Source organism: Atractosteus spatula, chromosome 16, assembly GCF_055471065.1.
Source record: "Atractosteus spatula isolate fAtrSpa1 chromosome 16, fAtrSpa1.hap1, whole genome shotgun sequence".
In the NCBI taxonomy this organism is placed as follows: Eukaryota; Metazoa; Chordata; class Actinopteri; order Semionotiformes; family Lepisosteidae; genus Atractosteus; species Atractosteus spatula.
The window spans coordinates 9,011,094-9,034,454 of NC_142721.1; the positions used below are offsets into that span (position 1 = coordinate 9,011,094).

General features: G+C 35.8%; 1 protein-coding gene across 3 annotated transcripts; it reads left to right on the forward strand.

Moving 5' to 3' along the window:
• Positions 1-23,188, forward strand: far1 (fatty acyl CoA reductase 1). Of its 3 annotated transcripts, none has more exons than XM_088935182.1 (12): positions 1-152; positions 7,609-7,831; positions 8,175-8,350; positions 8,834-9,013; positions 10,703-10,880; positions 11,615-11,659; positions 12,360-12,487; positions 12,855-12,922; positions 14,668-14,839; positions 18,242-18,371; positions 19,389-19,516; positions 20,051-23,188. In XM_088935182.1, exons 2-12 carry the CDS (start codon positions 7,643-7,645, stop codon positions 20,211-20,213), a joined length of 1,557 nt encoding a protein of 518 aa, XP_088791308.1. In that variant the 5' UTR covers positions 1-152; positions 7,609-7,642; the 3' UTR covers positions 20,214-23,188. The 3 variants fall into 3 exon arrangements, with proteins under 3 accessions (XP_088791308.1, XP_088791311.1, XP_088791309.1); XM_088935185.1 differs by lacking the exon at positions 14,668-14,839 and adding an exon at positions 15,130-15,301 and having other exon boundaries at positions 20,051-23,181; XM_088935183.1 differs by lacking the exon at positions 1-152 and adding an exon at positions 5,618-5,672.
• The last annotated feature ends 173 nt before the right edge of the window (positions 23,189-23,361 follow it).

Below are 23,361 nucleotides of genomic sequence, written 5' to 3' on the forward strand. Positions count from 1 at the left end.
ATCCTCACAGAGAGCGGCGTGGCCTGATCATCCTCTGATCACGGCTGGGCGGTAAGGCTTGTGTTACAGTTCGGGGCTGACAGCAGTTACAGCGGAAAAGGGAAAAGGGAAAAGGGAGAAGTAACACGGAGGAGGACCGTTTTTTTTTCCAGGTACAATACTGCGGTTTTTTTACGATGTTGTTTTGCATTGTGTAATGCGTGGATTATATTTGCAAGTTGCCTCTCCACTCTTTTGTTCGAAAGAGGAAAGAGGTATATTTCCAGGAAGTGGCGCTCGTCCGCGGCGCATTGCTGGGTTCATTTGCTACTTTTTGTTATTCTTGAATTCTGCATGCGTTTGAAGATGGCGTATCCTTTCATTTAATATCGCGAAAATATATATTTTTTTGTTATGCGGACTTACACAGAAAAAAAAATACATCTGTACAGAATTCTTCAGGGGCGCTCCCCATAAGTGCGCTTATATAAAAAATCGATGCATTTTGTCTGGGTTTTATTAAATGAGTTATGTATTAATCATGACCACTTGCGAGCCAGAACCTGTGAGGCTGTCTTGATTGAGGGGAAAGGGGAAGTCACAAACACGATTTTCTTTCGCACCTTCGAGAGAGTACGGGGAATCTTGATATAATTTGGAAGTTATATCGAGGGACAGTACTCCAAAGAGACAAGGTTGTTACTAGAGGTGCATGAATTCAGCATGGGTGCGACGGTGTTCTTGTTTTCTGGTAACACTACAGTAGCTACGTAAGGTTGCTAAATGTTGGGTTGAACTTCAGCTGAATAGTGGCAGTTATTGTTCCGTTAAATGGATGCACTTTTTTAAAATGACAACCATCTGTGAGTGTCTTTATTTGAAATCAAAAGCTTATTGAATGTTTAAGAGTACCAGGCTGAGACAGCTACGTTTCCTGCTGCTTGTGATAGTTCGTCTCCTTTATTATTACAAGTTATTTGTACTTATTTCTTAATTTTGCATTAGAAAATGAGAGATAGTTGAATATTTCTGGGGTGCTGTTATATTGTAAACAGTAAATATAAATATGACAATACTCCGTGACACTGTCATTTCACTTTTGTGTATCCGTTGCTCGGATCTGAGGTGCGTCAGTTCTGTAATTGTAGACTAATTCTAAAAAGTATTTCTGACAGGAATGTGTCCTAGCTTTCTGTGTCAAAATCTGTTTTCAACGTCCTTGAAATTTTAATGCTTTTAAGATTACAGTAGGATACACATCCTAGAAGCTAGTGTTCGAGTTAAGACAAACTTTTTTTAGATGGTGAATGTCAATTTAAAAGTGGCAACCTTGAAGATACTGTAGTGAGTTATGTTGTGTATATAATGCAGCACAAGAATAATTGTCACAGTCTTATCCTTCAGTAGTTTAGAAGCACAGAAAAAATGGTGGGGTGATAATGATGGCACAGCCACAGTTGTATAGAAGTGTAATGGTGCTTATTGTGAGGAGCTGCGTTCCCAAAGTGCACACAAACAAAAAACACTGTGAAAAAAACAAATTAATCAAAGGAAAAACAACACAAGAAAAAGAAAATGCTGTAGGTAACTCTATCATAGCACTACTCCACAAACTTCCTCCTGTCTTATTTTTTCTTTTCTTTTCCAGAGGGGCTCCCCTTTTAAGTAAAACACCCCCTAAAAGGTTCTGCTGTAATCCAAAAATTAATTCTGACATAAATCCTTCCCATTCACAATTCACAATTAACATATTATTGATAAAATCAAAATGCCAATAATCATTTTATGTACATTATTGTTTTTATGAAAATACTACCCCCACACAATGGTATCTTCTCATGTACCGAACCCTGGGACAGGCACTACTAAGCCAGCTCCTGTTGCTCTGTCATGGTTTGGGTTCACTAGAAACACGTGAGTTAACTAAATGTCTGTGGCTAAATTGGTGTTTTATTTCACTTATGATAACAAAGGATACAGTTGTATGGTTTGAGTAAATATTTAATTTTTGATCGTACTTGAATTACCTTACTTTGCTCTGTTTGTGCACCCACAAAGCAAAGCAAAGCTATCCCTGAGATTTCAGACCAGTTAAAGTCTGTATGTGTTTGAAAACAGTTTTATCACCTTTGGCGATGAACTGTTGGCATATGTGTGTGTGTGTGGATACCTCACGAGTGCCAGGTGATGTGGAGACAGAGTCTCCCGTCACAGTAGTAATATTAGCAAAACCAGTGAACTCTGTTTTACTGATGAATTGGCATATCACTTGAAGACCAGAGATATGCAAATACTACAATATGCAGTTGAAGAGTATGTGAGGTAATGTATGTAAATAGTCAGTTTTAGGTAAATGCTGTTATTAAATGTGGTAGTGCAGAATGCATGATTCAGAGTTCTAAAAGCTCTCTAAATATTTAACTTTAAATTTTATGCCTCAGAGATGTCCACTTAAAAATACAGATTTACCCAATATTTACACAAAAGGGGAGTGTATGTTGTGAAGCTCACTAGTAAAAACTATATAACAGTTTCCTACTGCAGGGCCAACATCATCTTTGGAGAATCAACACAGTGTTCCTTTGATTTGTTGAGGTTGTACTGTGCATTTTTTTTTGGTATCCTGTACATTCCTAGTTTTGTACCTTATTATATTTACATATGTATTCCTCTTCCATACCTATTTTTAGGTTTTTACTAATCAAATTTCTTTTGGTTGATGCTTCAGTCTAAATTGGCTTACATTTACACCATCTGTTGGTTGTTTAAATGGAACAATTCGGGTGAAACAGCAGTGTTTCACCTTGGATTTGAACCCACAAACTTCCAGTTTGATGTCCTGAACTCTGACCACTGCTCCACACTGCTGCCCCTGACCATGTCTCTTCTTTTCATTTTCCAGATTTAGGCTAAAGTTTGTGTTGTACAGTGAACTGTCCTAGTCTCAATGCATCTTAATATTTGCATACATTTTCTTAAAGAGCATTTCGTTTGTTTAATTTAGTTTCAATATTGCAGTGATAAAAGTCCATTCAGTGGTAGTGCTGTCTGGGACGATTACCAATATTTTGATTTTTCTTTTAGGAAACCATTTCACTAAAAAGTTACACATGCCTTTGGAGAAAAGGCATGACTAAAACTTTTTGGATTTTTTTTTTCCATAGTCACAAGATTCTGATTTCATTACTATCAGTCTTATCACAGACCCATTGACAAACCTGTGCCTTTCGGTATTAAGAATAACAAATGAGGTTTGTTTGGATGTATTTTAGAAACTCAAAAGCTCTAGGTCTGTCTATGTTTTGTTAGGAATAGTTGTGGGTCCACACACTCTGTGTCTTTGTGTTATTAGTGTTGTACAGTAGAGATTTTGTGAATATGTATCTCAAAACTGTACATGATCTTCATCAGACGTAGTAACACCAACCTCAACAACCTCAACCTAACGCTTTTATTCCTGTTTGTTACAACTGGTATAACAAACAGCTATACCAAAGTAGTTGTATGGCAGCCTAAATTCATTCTACTGAGATAATTGTATCTGATCCTATGACATTTATGCTACCATTTCTGAGCAGGATTAGATATTGATGCTTGATTTATTGTTGTCATAAATGATTTATTTAACCTAATGTATATTTGAGAATACATATATACTGTACCACTTTCATTGTGGAAAATGTTGAGCTGTTGTTCAGTGTATTTTAATGTGAAAATGGAAATGAAAAAGCCATTCTTGGTGTGGTCAAGTCCAGATCCCAAATGTGAGATGCAAATCTAAATTGCATTACATTTTACTGTATTATTGCAGGCCAGCTATAGTCTGTGTACACTCACAATGTGCTGATTTTGTTTTTGTGGTGGAGGATTAAAAAAATCTCTATTTTTTACTAAACGTTTTTCTATAGGGATTCTTTAGAATATTAAAATAACATAATTAAATGTACCTTTTTCATATTGTAAAAGGACAGAAATTGACTTTCTAAAAGTTTACCTTTCTTAAATTTAAAAGAGTAAAAGTGGAAAGTCCCACCTGTTCTGCTTATTGTCTGAACCATAACTAGATAAATGACCTTTTTTTGACTAGATATTAAATATTATTCGACCCAGACTCCCATTTCAGTGCCAACCAAGTAAATTGAGAAGATAATATGGAACAACACTTGAGAAAAAGCTTGTCTGAATGGACGAAATATGGCAATATTCAATTAATATTGTTAACTGGTGCTCCCTTTCTTGTCCTCTAATAGTATAGAAATAAAATATGAAAATAAAGGTTCCAGGGCTTTTCTGATATGTTTCATTGCTGCCTTCAATGAAACACTTATGCAAATAAGATGGGGGTTCAACTGGAACTTGCTATGGTGTTATCTAAGGCTTAGTGATTCTCCTACTTGCTGAAACAACATGCAAAACCAAAGTAATTTAAAAGAAACGAACCTATGTTGCATAGATCCTATCCATAGAATAAGTAAAAATGCATTAAATATTTTTAGTGCTTAAATTAAGCCCATACTATATCTTTCCTGTTCTGTCACCGTTGTTTAACAGGAAAATTATTATTTTTTTGCTTTCCTCAGCATGGAAGCATCAGTATTTCAGAAGCTGCTGGAGACAGCTGGAAGCAGATTCTTTTTGTGTGTCTTTCTTAAGTTCTTGTCTCCCTCACTACATTCACCATATAGGTTATTTCACGTCTGGAATAACTGCAGCATATTTCTTGGAAAGCACACACAGCTTCAAACCCTTGGCAGGCAGAAATAACTAACTCTGCTCTCCACAGCAAAGACATAGCTGCTGTCAGCATGAAAGCCCCACAGGATATACTCTTTTGCATATTTTTACACCACAGCCAGTTGTCTATTGTGAGTCCATATAAGTTGGATATTCCTTTTGCTTCTGAGCCAAAAGGTATGGCTTTCAAGGTTACTGGTCTCAGCAAACAGCACACTATTTTTATTTTTCCTATTTTTCAGATTCACCTGCAACATATGGTTCTTGTTATACACTTGGCATTTAAGCCTGTATTGAATTATTAGTTTTAACATCAGGGCCAGGGTGCAGGGTTGTTGGTGGTGGGATCATTAATAGTCCTACATTTCTAAAATATGTATGAATCATACTTAGTTGTTATTTGTTTATTTGTGTCTGTACATAGGACAGTTGAGGTGGAAAAATGTGTGATCATAAGGTGGAGTTTTAAACTTGGCATTTCTTCATGCCACAAAAGCATGCATATAATGCATATTCAGGGTAGGAATCCAGTGAAAGAAGAATGTGCTCCACCATGAAACGCAAGGCATTCCATCTCAGTAGTCATGTAGCATTGAGTCCATTTACAGTTCTGCCCTGCTTAAAGTGTTTACAGACCCCCTTTAGTATTGTTTGTTATTTTTGGGGATAATTAAATGTCTCTTCAGTTACTACAGTTACTACACCGCCATCGATCATTAATCGCCTCTCTCATCTTTAGAACAGTGAAAATCTTTTGAGGTCTTAGTTATGTAAAGAATTAATCTCGTGTACTGGCCTACATATACTGTACAGTGCCTTGCTACACTTGATTTTTCACCAAACATTGAGTTCAGGGGTCTGAATACTTATACAATTGCCATATTTCATTTTCTGTTCTCTTTAGGTTTTGCTGACGTACCGTAACATCTCTTACTGTTGGACGTCTTTAGGGCATTCAGGTTTGAATAAAGTATTAAGTTTAAAAAAATGTATATACATAATTTTAATGTCACAATTTGACCATTGGAAGGGCATAGATACAGTACTTTTGTATGGCACTGTACATATTTCTGGAGAAATTGTTCTCTCATGACTGCTTATAAAATGTGTTTGGTATACAGCTGTTGTAGACATTAAATGATGTTTATCTTTTGCATGTTTCTTGTAATCTCATCACATGTACTGTTTGGTGAGTTAATTTCTACATTGTGATGTGCTTTGTTTGGTTTACAATAGGGTCTGTTTTATTTGGCTCCAGATCTGCTTGTTTTACTGTTGTTGTAGCTTGGCAGAAAAGTTATGCATTAGTCTTCAGTTATGCCAAGTTTGAAAAGGGGAACCAGGATGGAAATAGTCACAAAATACCTTGGTGCTACAATATCAATCCATTAAAAAGCCCTGCTAAATTTGCTTGTGTGCATAACTCTACAGTAAATCTACATATACTACATCCAGGACCTACTTAGCAAAACAGGTACAAAACAGGTACAACAGGTACAATCGACTGTTTGACTTGGAGACCTAGAATACTTGCTGGATTCTGGCGTTGGTGGGAGCTGTGGGCCTACACCTTGTCGCATCTAAAAGCTATTAAACTTTAAATTATTATTTATTTTATTATATTTTTAATTAATATTAATATTTTACAGATGCGCTTAAATTCAGGACAATTTTCTACTACTAAGCTTTTATCATCTAGATGCATAATATTTCTATTTTATATGGCTTGTTTGGGTCTGAAAAAACTTTCAGCATTACTTGTTATCAGCATTTGCCTTTTCAATGAAACTGAGGTTATCTAGAACAATCAGATTAGTTTGTCTTTACAGGGTAATAATTAACACAACTGCTGATTGGGAGCATGCAGTAACTGAGCAGGATACTGACGGTACTATTGTACTTGCTGAAAGCAGTTGCAATTTCGTAATAAAAATGTGTTTGGACTTTTGAGATAGTATTATACTGTTTTTTAAGTGCATTTTGAAAATTTTCCGTTTTATGACTATGATGTATTTAAACAATAGAATATGTTTCAGTGGTTCTTTTTAAGTTCTTTTTAAGAATGTATTACATTCCATCACGTTGCATAAAGCCAAAAACCTACAAACCTACAGTAATATTTTTTTCCTTTTTTTACCTTAATAATAATAATTGTTTACACTTATATAGCACTTTTCTGGACACTCCACTCAAAGCATTTTACAGGTAATGTGGATCCCCTACACCACCACCAATGTGCAGCCCCACCTGGATGATGTGACGGCAGCCATAGTGCGCCAGTATCACACATCACACATCAGCTATCAGTGGGGAGTACAACAGAGTAATGAATCCAATTCATAGATGGGGATTATTAGGAGGCCATGATTGATAAGGGCCAATGGGAAGTTTGGCCAGGACGCCTGGGTTATACCCCTACTCTTTTCAAGAAACACCCTGGGATTTTTAATGACCACAGAGAGTCAGGACCTCGGTTTTATGTCTCATCCAAAGGACAGCGCCTTTTTACAGTGTAGTGTCCCCGTCACTATACTGGGGCATTAGGACCCACATAGACCGCAGGGTGAGCGCCCCCCCCCCTGCTGGCCCCACTTACACCTCTTCCAGCAGCAACCTTAGTTTTTCCCAGAAGGTCTCCCATCCAGGTACTGACGAGGCTCACAGCTGCTTAGCTTCAGTGGGTTGCCAGTTGTGAGCTGCAGTGTGATATGGCTGCTGGCAATTTATCCCTTAAATTACAGTTCTGTGACTATGCCAGGGTTCAGAGAAAAAAAAACCTTCCATCACTTCACAATTGCGTAAGAAGCATGTACATGACAGTGTTTTGTTTTGTTTGTAGAAATGTAGGAAATTTTGAGATAATGCTTAGTTGCCATTCTGCTTTTATTCCTTCAGGGAGATACACTTTAACAAGGTTGCCACAGGCACAATGGTTTCAATTCCTAAATACTACGAGGGGAAGAATGTCCTCATCACTGGCGCCACTGGATTCATGGGCAAAGTCCTGCTGGAAAAGCTGCTGCGCTCCTGTCCCACTGTGAATGCTGTGTATGTGCTGGTGAGGCAGAAGGCAGGGCAAGCCCCCAAAGCACGGATTGATGACATGGTGAACTGCAAGGTAGGTTTGGGAAGGGAGATAACCAGCTCATGATTTCTTAACAGAGTTATCGGAGCACTGCAGAAAAGTCACTTTTCATTTTGGTTTCCTTCTTGAATGATGAGACGGGAGGGGGTCACCATGTGTCTTGCATCAGATGTACACTGTGGTTTAACTTCTGTAGTTGCACCTGCCACAGTTGCTGTTCATGCTGTGGTTAAGAATCCCGCATTGATTTCACTCTGTCTTCACTCAAGCAGAAATAAAAAGCAAACACTTCGCTGTGATTTCTCCCCACAATTCAAATTTCTTCTTATTTCAGTTTTATTGATTTTTTTAAAGCATGTGTCCTTTCTTTCCTCAGCTGTTTGATAGATTGAGGGATGAGCAGCCAAATTTTGCAGACAAAGTTATTGCTGTGAGCAGTGATCTGACGCAGTCTGAACTTGACCTGAGCAAAGAAGACCAAGAGAAACTTGCCGACTGCATTCACATTGTCTTCCACTGCGCTGCAACTGTCAGATTCAATGAGCCACTGAAGTGAGTAATCGTAAGCAGTTTCTGCTCTGGTACCATTTTGCAGAGCATGGAAAGACAATGCTATGAGTTTGCCTGTAGCTAATGTTGCCACCCCTTTGACTGTATTACAGCCATTTTCCCTTTGTAGATCTCGCCCATCAGTTCTCCCACTTCACTGCCCCTTCATCAGGCCACTTCCCTTCAGAGTTTTTATTGCTGTTTATTTGAAAAATTCGAATTGTTGTGCTCAAAGTGATTTAATGTAATTACACAATTGCATTATTACACAATTACTGCAGTTACACATTTAATTAGTCTGTCATAGTCCTTAGCTATCAAAGGTTCAAAAAGGCTAATTTCTCATTAATGCATTTCTGCCAGCTAAATCTGCCTGCATGTATATACGTGAATTTTTTGAAGCTGCAGTTTTTTAATACTTTGTTTTACACTGAAGTCCACAGCAGTACTGATGTTTCTGTTTCTTATTACTGTTTTATTTTCAAGGGATGCAGTGCAGCTGAATGTTCTGGCTACCCAGCAGCTTATAGCCCTGGCTCATAGAATGAAGCAGCTTGAGGTTTTCATCCATGTTTCAACAGCGTACGCAAACTGCAACCGCAAGCTCATTGAAGAAGTAGTGTACCCACCTCCGGTGGATTATAAGAAGCTTATTGACTCTTTAGAGTGAGTTGTAATGGTGTTTTCTCCACCTTGTTTGTTGAAGAGATTCTACCTGAAGTTTTTCCATCTTGCCCTTGTTTGGTCATGTTCATGAAATGGTTCAGCTTTCGTGTTGCAATCATGGATGGAAACATAATACAATACTGTACTAAATTTCGATTTTCTGAAAGGTCTATATTTTTGATCTAGATATTTAAATTAGCAATAGTAGTATTAGCATTAAAACAAGCATTTTGTTTTAGAAAACTATTTTAATTGCATGGGCCTTTATTAATTCTGTAAAGTAGCACTCAATGTTTAGTAGTCATTTAGTTGGTTATAGTGTTGGCTGACAGGAGACTACTACAATACCCTTTTATATTAAAAGAAATTAACTTAAATTGAGTGGTTGCTGAAAAAGGTTTAGGGAGCTTAAATTATCTCAGAACTGTAGCTTTATTACATGCTTGCTTTAATATATTTTGTTCTATAGTTAGTGTAATTATATATTTTTGGAGAAATGGTGAAAAACATGCCCTTTACTTTTATGTTTTGTTTTTCTTTCTTGTGCACGACATTTTTTGTCAGTAAGTAGATGTGTTCTTCATGCAAAAATACTGGTGCTTGCTTTACTAGACTAGCATAGGTAAAGCATTTGCCTTGTCTTCCCCTGAAGCACTGAGGTCACCTGTAAAGAAATAGACATAAGTTGTTCATAGTGCTCATTGTTGCATTGACAAGGAGAACCTTTAAAATGTGACAATAATAGTACATGCATAATGAATAGTATATAAAACATATTTAGTCATCTGGGTTGTATACATGTACTTGTAACGTCTTCTGACTAAATCACATTGAAACGCTTAGCACATCTTAACCAATTTTTTTCTCAACATAATGTTGACCTCACCTCTCTGCTTTTACAGAAATTGTACCTGTTTTGCTAAGTAGGTCCTGGATGTAGTATATGTAGATTTACTGTAGAGTTATGCACACAAGCAAATTTAGCAGGGCTTTTTAATGGATTGATATTGTAGCACCAAGGTATTTTGTGACTATTTCCATCCTGGTTCCCCTTTTCAAACTTGGCATAACTGAAGACTATTAAAAGTCTTTGTTATTGTTATTATGACAAATCACCATTTGAGTCACTTCAAGAAATGCTCTCAAGACATGATTGAAGGTACCAGTCTTTTTAAGGGTGTGCTCTGTGTAGTGTTTATCATCAGTCATAAAACCTTTGGCTGAGTACCAGCAATGTTTTTTTTCTTGCCTTGCTAAGTTTGTATTGCATTGCAGTTCTGAAAGATGAAATGTCAGATTTGTCTTCATTGAAGGCCCTTATCAGCTGTTGTGTTTTGTAGCCACATTTAACTTTTAACATTTTCCACAGCTTAGTATTAGGTTTAAAATGCATTTTGTTTTTCAATTACAGACCACATTCAAGTGTGATTTTGAAAGACTACATTAGAGTGAAGTAGAGTAATAATTTTTTGAATCACTTTTTAAGAGGAATTAATGAATAAGGTATATTTGAGAACCTTTTTGAGATAAACTTATCAGAGCCATCAATTAGTTCACTTACCACAAAGGATCAGTTTGGTGATAGCTGCTGTACAGTGGATATTTTCTAATTCATACTCATGCCTTAAGGGCTAAAAATAATAATGTTATTTCTTATGAAAAGTCTGAAAGCAGTTTTGTTTTTTACAGGTGGATGGATGATAAACTCATTAATGAAATTACACCAAAGCTTATTGGAGACAGGCCAAACACTTACACATATACAAAGGCTCTGGCAGAATATGTGGTTCAGCAAGAATGTGGAAACCTCAATGTGGCAATTATAAGACCTTCTATTGTGGGAGCCAGCTGGATGGAGCCATTTCCAGTAAGTGCATGGAAGAAAGCTATATGCAATCAAAACCATTGATGGTAGGAAAGGAAGCTTGTTTCTTAGGTAGTATCATTCTTCATACAGGAATTTGAGACCTTATGAGTCAATATTGTAATAATTGTTTAGGATTTGTTTTTGCATCTGAAGATTCATACTTTTATAGCACTTCCCAACCTGAAGCTCACAGAGTTCATTGCAGTTAAGGCACCTTTGGGCTACAGAGCGGAAGCTGTTCTGTGCTGAATCTGTGGGATAAGAGGTTGACAGTAAAGTGGAGTGGGACATTGGAATCTAAGACCTGGAAATGAAGGAATTCCAGGAAGCAGCCACAGTCCCGTGAAATAAGCTGTGATGTTCTGAAAAGCCACCGGGGACCCGTAAATGAAAAAAGCAATCTTTCAAAGGTTTCTTCCACAATCCATAGATAAAACCTTTGTAAAAGTGTTTTCAGGTCAGAGCAGTTCTGTGTGGATAGGAAAATTACTGTTGCTTTTAGTCTTGAAATTCAGAACATAATTCTGTCACAGGTAACATTCACTAAAAAGTGAATGCAGTTTCTTTGTTTTTTGTCTTATTCTGCTCTTGTATTGCTTTCACTGTGCCTTGGGAAGAACAATAGTGTTCTTTGTGACCATGTAAGGCAAAGACAGTAGTTTGCTACAGACAAGTTAAAGTGAAAGAAATCTTTTTAAAACCCTTACTCATCTTGTCTCTTTCTTTCCTCCTAGGGCTGGATTGATAATTTTAATGGACCCAGTGGAATATTTATTGCTGTAAGTGTTCAATTTTGTGAATGACATTGTAGCGGTCTTAGTTGACAATTAGATACCACGTCCTAGAATTAGCAGAATTTTGATGGGTTAAATTAATTTTTGGTAATAAATGTTCTTTAAAAGTATTTTTAGTCATCTTGCACAGAAAAAAAAAATTCTGTGGCTTTATTTAGCCATCTTATGTTATGTGTCTCTGTGTTTCAAGGTTTTAGAAATGTGTCATTTTGCGTAAGCAGGGAGAAATGGGTTACATCGTTGACATTGCACCTAATACAGTTTATACAGTCTGGTTGGAAACTGACTATTTACTATCAATGCAAGTTTTTTACACCAAATGCAATTTTTTATTAAGGTGTGATTGTTTTGATTTATATTATCCGAATAGTATGAAAAACCTGTGGAGGCTTTATTATCTGCATAGTAGTTAGGACAGGCGTTAGTAGTGTCAACCTTGTTTACCCAACCTAAGCCTGTCTGCTTATGCACCTTGAAAAAACAGCACTTTGAGTAACCGTTTTATAAATTCATAAAATCCTCACCATATGCAAAGGTAAATAAAAGAATAGAAGAAAAGTGAGATGTATGTTATTTATTTTCTTAGTTTACCTTTAAAACAGCTGAAAAATAAAAAAAAAGTTTTTTTTAAAACTGTATGAAGTATTGAGAAAAGGTGTTTTTCAGTGCTGTCTGTTACTTGTAGGCTGGAAAGGGAATCCTTCGTACAATGAGAGCCTCTAACAGTGCCGTAGCAGATCTTGTCCCAGTAGACGTAGTCATCAATACTACACTGGCTGCAGCATGGTACTCAGGAGTTCACAGATATACCAGGTGATTTCTTCTCTTTATTCTTAATGGCTTGAGATTTATTTTTAAAAGAAAACTAAATAAATGTTTAATTAAGTAAAAGGAAAGAAATCCTATTTGTTATTTAAGAATCTATGTTTTTGCCATGTTGCCAAATTATGTCATGATGGTCTAGCAAGGCATGATCTGATACACAACCACTTTTGTGTAAATTCTGCATGTTTAATACAAACTTCCCAGCCGCACTCTGAAGCTGTTTTTTGGAGATTCTTTGCGAAAAGATTAGATAAGATCTCAGGATCAATAAGAAACTAGCAAAATGAGCAAGAAGACCACATGGCATGTGTTTGTGACCTTACCCATGTTCTTCTTCTTATGTTTGGCTTTACAGGCCAAGAAGTGTGTTGGTGTACAACTGCACAACAGGTGGCGTCAACCCCTTTCACTGGGGTGAAGTTGGTATGGATGCATTTTATATTACAAATGATCAAGAAATAGAAACAGTTTATTTAGGACCCTGTAGACAAGTATGCTTTTCTATTTTTAAAATTTCTCCAACAAAATTTAGTGGCCCTGACTCATAAAGTGGTCATGTAGACAGATCATCTGCAGGGCCACCTTTCTCATGAATAGTAGTTTTTAATGAAAGAGGATCTATAAAGATCTGTTCAAGTTTACCTGCATGTTTGTTAAGAGTCGAAGTATGTCATTTAGTTTAAACCCCAGTGCAGCCAGGAATCTGGATGCCCCTTTCTACATGAGCGGATCATAGAGCTGGCAGACAGAAGTCCTTTGTTTATATGCTGCACACCTGCTCAGCTGAAACAGGGAGAAGTTGCTGAGGTACTGAGATTTGAAACCATTCCAGTTACCCTGACGTTGCTTAGTCTGGTGTGCATCTGTTCAGCTGGTTATTATATATAATTATTTTCAGTCTCCAATCCCAGGGTTGAGCTGATTCCTGATTCAAAGCCTTTGTTTTTGTAGAGGAGGCCTGCAAATGGGATACGAGTAGTGTCCCACCTGCATATTTTGTCAGAATTAAGGGTTAAGGATTCCCACTCTGGGTATTGGAAGCATCCAGCCCTGCTGGTTTTGGTCTAACTGAGTTCTTAGTCACATAATTAAGCCCTTAATTGACCTAGTAATAAAATTTGTTTGAGACTTGTATTGTTTTCAGCTCTTTTTTGTCTTTTATGCTTCAGCCAAGTTTTTAATCAGAAGAAAGTCTATTTCAGTTTTCTGTTTTACTTGTGTTGTCCAATTTTGTTTCAGCTTCTAATATATTCAGAGTTTGTTTGGCATCAACTTGTACCAAGTTTCAGAACTGCCCTAAGTTAAGGTGTGTTATCTGAAATGTAACCAAATGGACTTAAGCAGAAGGAAAAAACAAAAGCACATTGTGGGACTATTTCATATATTGACATTCCCACCTGTGTTTGTTCAATATAAACTCATCAATAATATTTTAGTCACAAATAAATTCCTAATTAGGAAATTGAGGAGAGGTTGCATTAAGTTCAATATGCTGGGGACATTTAAATCATATTATTTAGCTATGCTATATTTGAAAGAAATGACTGGGGGGGAAAAAAAACTCAAATCAGGCAAGCAGATCAGTTATATGTGCCAGGTATCACCAGTGATTAAGGACTCAGTTGGAATTAAAACCAGCAGACACAGCAGTCTCTGATGATCATTTATGAGAACCACTGGCCCATGTCCACTTAATTACAGACCACTGGCCAACTTTCTTCATTTTGTACATTCAACTCCCAGCAAAAATGATCATCCATATGTGACACATTTTTAAGAATGCTATTACAATTGCTTATTGCATTTTCTCCAAAGCAATGTTTTGAATCATTAAGAGTTTTATATAAGCATCGTTCATTATGTTAAACATTTTCTTTCAAATGCCAAATTGTTTTTTATATGGAGTATTGTATCTTGCTATGCAGCTGTTTTGTTGACAATAGAAAAGGCCATAAAGATAACCCTTTTAGTGTACTGCATTTGAAAAGTGCTAGAAAATGAAATTGATGTCTTGTTGTTTATTAGAAATGCACACCAATGCTTATAACTAAGTGAGTGTCCCACAGCAGATGTTTTAAAATAACTATCAGATGCAATTATTCTGTTCCACGTTTGAGGTTAGAGATACTTTGAAAACGTTATACTATCACAACACTTTTCTCTCTTAGAGTACCATGTTATATCTACTTTCAAGAGGAACCCACTCGAGCAGGCCTTCAGACGGCCCAATGTTAATCTCACATCCAGTCACCTAATCTATCAATACTGGATTGCTGTAAGCCACAAGGCACCAGCATTCCTATATGATATCTACCTCAGGATAACAGGAAGAACACCAAGGTAAATCCAACTTGCTCAGCCCCCTGTTGTTATCGTTTCAGCCCTCAGCCTTTCAGTGCAGCCAAAATGTTGCCCTCCATGTGTTTCATAAATACATAGAGACAAGAATGCATAACGTAAAGGACTAACGGAGTCACCAACATCTTGCAAACAAGTAGAACTCTGCTTACTGCCTTCTAAAGATACAGAACTCAATAGACTTCCATAGTCCTAGTTCTGCATTCTTACTCTGTATGTTATTTTATTTATTAAAGTGTATCTTTAAGGTTTTGATTATATTTTCTCTGCAGAGTATTATGTAAATGTGTCCTTCAAGATGAACCCCTTAGAACAGGCTTTCAGGCGTCCCAATGTTAACCTTCGGTCCAACCCCTTTACGAATCAGTACTGGACCACAGTCAGTCATACAGTACCTGCGCTGCTGTATGATGGGTATCTAAGGTTGACGGGTCAGAAGCCCCGGTAAGGCGATCAGTGCTGCAGTCCACGCTGGTGCTGGTTTTGTAGTGGTGGAGGAGGCAAGCAATCATTGCTTGACTTTATGGCATTGGACTTGGCATAATGCTATTAACACGCTGTGTAATGAAGCATGGGAATGGTTTCGCTTCATAAAAAAAGGCAAAGCATGTCCTTTAGTATATGCTGGCTTTGTAGACAGAGAATTGAGTTAATGCTTTGAAAGAGAAAAGTATTCTCCCTACACCACTCTTACTGTAGTAGGAGTATCTTACGTTGACTTGTTTTGCGATGAGTGTGATCAGATTTAACATTCTGCTTTAAAAGGTTTTCTTTATTTTTTAATTTTTTTGCTTAAAAAAATTATTGCCCCTATGTTCTTGAGCCTGTATCGGTAGAGCAAAGTAACACTGAAGCCATTCCTTAAGTAAGCCATGCCATTAAGTCTTTCGAAGTGACCTCTAAACTATCTCTAAGTACCAGTCTCCTCTTTCACTCTGGCACTTTGCGAGGAGGAATTAACATACTCTTCAGTGCAGTCTGACCGATACTGGATACCAAGTGCCCGAGCACATTGGCTAGTTTTCTGAGTTATTGGGCTTTCGGTTATTGGACCAATACCAGATACTTACTCTTGTTTGAGTTTGCTATATCTCTACAGGTGTCTTATGTAGCTCTTATGACTGATCTTAAATGTGTTTTTCTGCCTACATTGTAAATACAAGAAGGCAGGGATGTGTTCGCATTTAGTTTTTCACAATAAGCAGAATAAACTGTGTAATAGAATTGTTTCCTTGTATGTTAATAAATGGTACAGAAACACCAACTGTGTTATTAATAATATTTAGTCTATATCCAAACAGTATCGATTTATTAAGTAAAATATTTTAGAAGAAGTTATAACTAGTTGTTGGATGTGACTGTGGGAAATGTACAGCAGATAAGAATGATAATTCATTTCGCAGAGTCATGCTCAATTGATATTTAGTCCTGTGTTGTTCAAAATGAACAACACAGGACTAGCTAGAAAATGGTGACATTGTTTGGATACTGCCTACTGTAATCTGTGGAATAAATATTTAGCATATTAGAAGCCCTTTATCTTTGGAGCTCTGTTTCTAAATAATAAATCTAACAGTGCTATATACTGTATACGTTCATCTAAGAATGTTACAAAATTAAAGTAACATTACGTTACAAAACTACAAGTTAAAGCAATGAACTGAATTATTTTTACAATGCAAAAGCCTGTTAATTTACAATAATCTTTTTACTCGCATATAACTGCTACTGCAAAGACTCATGCTATGTTCCTAAGAAGTAAAGATTTGAAAGTTTCTGGGCTTTATTTGTATATAATATATATAGTAAAATTAAAACGTAACAAATCTCGAAATTGTTAGTATCTGGTATGGGTCTTTAATGTGGTGTTAGTGTCGGTTCATCTTTTGTCTTAAAATGAGAGATCATTTCTGGGCACGTCAGCAATCTGTCAGCATCCCCAATCAAGGCCCATTAAATAAAATCTTTATATTCTTATACTGATCACAATTTGCAACAATCAACATTTCCCATTCCTTGTGTTTAATGCATTTTTCTAATTTCCCTCATTGCTACGATGCTAAAAAATGTAGATCCAATTCAAGTAATGTTGAAACATCAAATGCATTTAAAAAATGCAATTTGTCAACAGATGTGATGGATCATTTTTTTAATTTATCTTCAGGGATGCTGTTGTAGTATAAAAAGCCACCTCCCCATTGTTTGAATTTCCCCCCATCACAATCTTAAATGAACTGGTTCTCTCTCCAAAGAAATATTCAAGGAGCATTCAAAAGGGGGCTTTAAATATGGGGCTTGCTGACCTGAAAAGACTAGAAAAATGTTTTCCACCCTTTTCATTGCAGTCATTTCACAGAGGTGGGTTTCTTCTCCTCACTTGTTTCAATCCGAATTGGAGTCAATCTTGGAAGGAAAGTGAGCACATTGGAAAATAAGCCTGAACGAAACAATTAAACAATTAATTCAGGATATTGTAAAGAATATATAGACATTTCAAACAGTTCACTTTCCTACCAATTGCTGATTGGCCTTCCTGTTCCCTTGTACAAGCTAAATGTGAAAGTGGGACAGGAATATCACTAGCGTTGATTTTACTTTATTTTTTCCCTGATATATTATTGTGGAGATCAATTGTTTTGTATATTATTTATAAATATTGAGCTCCAGTAAACCAGTCCAGCTTACAATACACTGCAACATCAGGGTTTATAATATCAAGCATGTGAAAAATTTCTGTTATCCTATATCTGTTTCTATTAATCCAAATTTGTGGAGTAATAGAAATAAGGGTATTTTTAATATTTATTTGCGTTAATATCTTGTTAAGATGAAAATTCATACACTTTTACTTCATCAATTCATTTTCAATTGAAAATATAAAAAATTGGTAGTTTAATCTTTTTTATATTCACTCAAGTATGCAATTAGAATTTAATACTGTTGAGATTTTTCATTACAAACATTTCAATGTTTGGTTCATAGATGTTTGTGGTTTTGTTCACTCAAATTTAAAAAACTCATATTTGCAAAGCCTTCGCAATAAAAATACATTTTATTGCAGTATAATATTATATAATTTACAATATAATTTAACCCATATTACATATGTCAATATTTCCCAGTAATTGACAATTTTCTCAATAGAATTGATCTAATGTGATTATTATCCTATTACAAATACAGCTATTGATGGAACAATAGGAGGTTTAGGAGGTTCTGGCTGAATAGAGTACAGTATAATGATGAGATGTTGCAGAACATTTAATTCATACACGTCAGCATAAAACATACACTGGATTGGTGACATGGAGTATGAGGTCTGATATCTCCATTTTTAGCTGTTCATAATGGTCTGTTGCTTCTGTGTAACCTGATGCAATCTAGAATGATGAAGACCATCACTCGTCTTCACAAAGCCATGATGCTCCTGGAATATTTCACCAGCCACTCTTGGGTTTGGAGCACCGACAACACCAACATGCTTCTGAATCAGTTAACCCCAGAAGACAAGAAGGTAAAAAACTATAGGCTCACCTACATTATGTTACATAGTTGCACTACTGATCCTCTTTTACCACTGTGATTCCAAAGGCTCCCTTGAACTAATATCCGTATGCCTTTACAATATTAGGAAGAAAAAATCAGATATGCTTTAATATAGATTCGTGGGGTCTGATTCATGAGAGATATTCAAAACCTCTCCTTGATAATGCCTTATTAGATGAACTTTGTAAGTGGCCTCTTCTGGGACAGTTGAGAAATTCACTAAGTGGATATAAAGAGGCTTGTTTAATATGAATGGAATCATTGTGTCTAAAGCCAGCTGAGTCCCTGGACTATGCAAATTCCACACAGGCTAGGTTACATTAATTAATTAAATGCTCTGTGTTTAGAAAAGAAAGCAAAAATGATCATGCAGTGTGATACACATGCAATGTGATAGTACTATGAGAAATGTACAAAATGTCTTCTGAACAGGGTCCTCTTGTTATATATCCATATTTGTATTCAGAAATGTATCGTCCCAGCTGTGGTGAGTTCCAGTATATTGTTTAGACAGAGTACCAGTGGGGTAGAGCTGTACAATAAATCGGTTAAGAAATATGACTTTTGGTCTCCTAAGCTACAGTGAGAAATATAAATTGCTTAATTGTTATGAAGCAATAATATAACCACTTTGAATGTTACAGCAGCATTATGGATTAAAATGTATTGTGTTTGGTTCTCATAAATAGACAGAAGTGTCAAAATAATTAAAGGATAAACCCTATAGGTTATTAGATTATATAGATTGATTTGTAAGATATTGAAAGTTATGGTCAGGTTTTTCTTTCTAGATTTTAAAAGTTTTAGATAATTTATTTTTATTTTATTTTTATAAAAATGTTGACATTTACGGTAGAATGTTTTTTAAGAAGGCTGTGTGTTTATGTAATACCTGCTAAATCTCCAACAGACTGTGATGTTCCTGCCTTTCTGAAAGTATATATGCATTTGCAAAGCTAGCGGAAATGTGTATGGTTTTATTCAGGTTTTCAACTTTGACGTGAGGCAGTTACACTGGGCTGAGTATATGGAGAACTATTGCATGGGAACAAAAAAATATGTCTTGAATGAAGAGTTGTCTGGGCTTCCAGCTGCAAGGAAACATCTGAACAAGTAAGCTGTCCTATTGTATGTACATTCAGTGGTCTGATATTTCTAAGAAAAAGTGTTATTTTAAATTGGAATATCCAGAATGCCTGAACTGTCATGTGAGTGATTTCTAACGGAAAAGTGTTTTTCTATTTTTACCAAATCTTACGAATATTGCATTAAAAAATAATAGACAGTATGTTTGTTTATTTATTGAAATAACAGTGACATGCTTTGATAAAACAGCAGACATTCTGCTGTATCCCAGCTAAGCTGTAACCGGGTGTTATTTAAATTACAGCTGAGAAGTGAAAGACATTATGTGCACTTTGCATCTTGATGATTTGGTTCGGTAAATTCTGAACTTTCTTATCTGCACAGGAAAGTGTGCTCTTGCATTATTGGTCCATCTGTCTCTAATCTCTAGGATCTATATTGAGTCTTTCTCTCACAGTTGCAAACATATTGTCAGTGTTTTATTTCCAACTCAACTCATGTTTCTTTCATGTTTTTATGTTGGGTAACCTTAGCTGCTAACCTTGTTTTTTTATCTTTCAGATTAAGGAATATCAGATATGCTTTCAATACCATCTTAGTAGTCCTGATTTGGAGAGTGTTTATTGCAAGGTCTCAGATGGCAAGGAACATCTGGTATTTTGTCGTCAGTCTGTGTTTCAAGTTCTTGTCCTACTTCCGAGCATCCAGTACCATGAGGTACTAAGAAGTGCCACGCTATGCCCCCAGAAAGCTATGCATTTGATGAAATGCTTTACACAGCCCGGACATTGTTGTTGGTATTTGGTCGCTGTACTGACAATGTGACACTTAATTTCTTCTATGCGTGTTCTCTGTCTGCAAGTTATTTAACATGACCTTAAGTGGTAAATGTAGAAAACACAAATCTGACTAGGTTTAAGGTCCTGGAAGTGCCCTATAATGTACATTAGTTCTACTGACTTCAGAGAGAGCCTTTGCAGATATTGTACATTTGAATATTGAACTTATAGTGCTTTAAACTATGCTGATGTCTGCAGGCATTGATTTTCATTTGCATGAAATGCCGGGCTGCTTCTTCTGGGGTGACAGTAGTTAACTGCTGTTCTTTCTAGGATTGGGGTTGCTGATAGCAGTGATTTTCAGTTCTGAATTCTTAGTGAGAGCAAATGGTGGAGTGAATAAGATGCATGTATCATTATTGAAATTACCATGTATTTTGGTCTGTTTCTGTTCTTTCATTTTTCCATCATTATTTCATTACACTGCACATCTTTACATCTTCCTAGCATTTTTTTTTGCTGTTATTAATTAAAAGACCTTTTAGAAGTTGATTTAGTCAACAAACCTATATTGCTGAAGAACCAATATTAATTTGAGCAAATATGCTACTTTCTTAATACATTACAACCTGTTTTTTCAAAGGGGGTGAATGGGATAAAGGAACTAAAATGTACTGTTTCAGCAGCTTTAACTTTAATGTCATCTAAAGAAGTGTTTGGCCATAAATCCTTTAGTTGTGTTGCTCAGGATATCACTTACAGTAGATGTTGCTTAGTTCTATTGGGTTTGGTTAATGTATTTGTTTTATTTCTATAAGTATCAGTAGCTCCTTTCCCTTGCATATAGCACTTATTTCCAGCCCAGGGACGTAGGCACTCTGGGCATTAGGAATATCTCTTGTCAGATTTGGGCTTGGTCCAAACAGCTAGGTAAGGGATGTATTTACTGTATCTCCTTCGCTGATTCTATTAGTATACTTATACAAGTGGTGAGCCAAAATGTGTGACTATATATTTAATTAAAAGTTGAATGACAGGAGTATCTTTCCCTTTTGGCTTTCAGTGTATTTTCAAATGTAAGCACATACTCTATATATACGGTAGGGTTAATGGGTAAATGCTTGTTTAAAAGAGTGTGAGACCACTCAAAAGTGGAGGGTGATACTTGTGTTTTTTAGGTTTACACTCCAAGTTTACCCTTCACTTAGTATATATATTTGCCAGAATTCTTGGATTTAAAGTACTGTTGATCTTTTTTTTTTTACATATATGTGTTTATTTTTTGTCATACTCTGGAAAGTGAACATTAGGCTTTCTGCTTGCATTGTAACATGCACTTACGTGTATCACAAAGGAAAGCTTTCCATTTTGACTTGCTTGTTGAAACAGTGCTGTAACACTAGCCTGGAGACCTGTAGATACTAAAAGGCTTTTGGAAGGTGTGTGAATTGTGCCTGATTTTTTTCAGATGTCTAAAAATGTGAAAAAGAGCAATCAGATCTATGTTTTCTAATCACTTTGTGTAAAACTCTATTTAGGTAGCTAAAAATAAACAAGATTAGATAGAGGTTTAAAACCTGAGTTATAGAAGAAACTTTTATTTTTGTGCTTAGAAAATATAAAAAGTGATGTATTTATTTACAAAAAGAAAAAGAAAAAAACATTATTCTGAGTTAACTATAATGATAACATTTGAGCTTGTCAGATAATTTCTAATGTACACCCTTTTCAAGAAAGCCAGTTTTGCTTTGTACTTCCTGTATTTGTGCCGCTAAAACAGTCTTAAGACATAAATGAAATCCCTTTTAGATATCGTAGCGCTTTTCTTGAGCGTGTGAAGTCATCTGAAATCACATGGAGTCTTGTCTGATTTTTCCCCCTTTAATTAAAAATAACTTTTACAACTGTTAGCTAGTGTTTAAGAATGTAAATAGAAATGTTGTTCTCCTCAGTCTGAAATCTTTTACACCTAAAGAAAGGTTAAGGTTAAAATTCTATAAAATGACTAATGTGTGATTCTTGGTGGCAATTCATAATTTGTATATTCAGAATGATGTTGATTAATGTCCTATTGTATTTTTTTTTCTTAATAAAATGTCAATGTGACTTCTTTGTAGTTGTGGGTTGGAAGCCATGTTAAAATCTGATGTAAGAAAAGAGTGACCAGATTGTTGTTGTTTTTTTTATTTGAATGGTCAGTTTTCTTCGTTTTTGGTGGTTTAAACTTTGTACGCAGTTAACTTTTTTTCTTCAGCCAGTTAAAATTTATACAGTACATAGTTAATACACTGTGGGGTATTAGTTTTGCCGAATACAAGAAAATGAATTTGAAGCACTTGCTTTCAGAACATTTTGGTTTCCCTTGATTTAATTAAACAGACTTGTACATTTTCAATGTTATCAAAATGGTAGGTAATGACATTGTATTACATCTGTAAATCCAAAGATTCTAGAGGAAAAAGTAACTATTAGCACATATTGAAGTTTGTTTTCTCCAGTTTTGTGCTGTTATTCTTGAGGGGGGTCATTATACACTTGCTTTAACATGAAATTCTCTTTTATTTCTTTTTGGTAGATTTATCTCTTTTATTTTTGGTGTGGAGTGTTGTTAAATATGGTTTAAACCCTTTTTTGCTTGCAAAGTGATCGTAACATGTTCTTGCCCCAGTACAGTATAGGTATCCTGCCTAATATGTTACTGTGTAGTGCCCGGGTTCTTAAATGAATGTATCCCCCTTCAATGTTCTTGCTGTGTGTATAACTACAATAGTCGATCTCTTCAGTGATTTTAAAATGGTGAAAAAGGAGGGAACCTATTACTCGACTGTCAATGTCAAGGAAAAATTTATGGGTGCCTTTGTTTGTAAACCAAAACAAAAAAATAAGAAAATGAAATAAAAAATAAACCAAGTGAAATCACTGTTTATGGTTTGTGTTGTTTTAATGTCGTTTGATTTCTCTGTAATGTAAGTACAGTTTATAAGTCTGTTTAAATCGTAAGTAGTTTACAGCCTGTGATACATTGATTAAAATTATTATTCTTATTTGGCCTTGGTTGGACCAGTTTTAAGAGTTTTTTTTAATGATCTATCA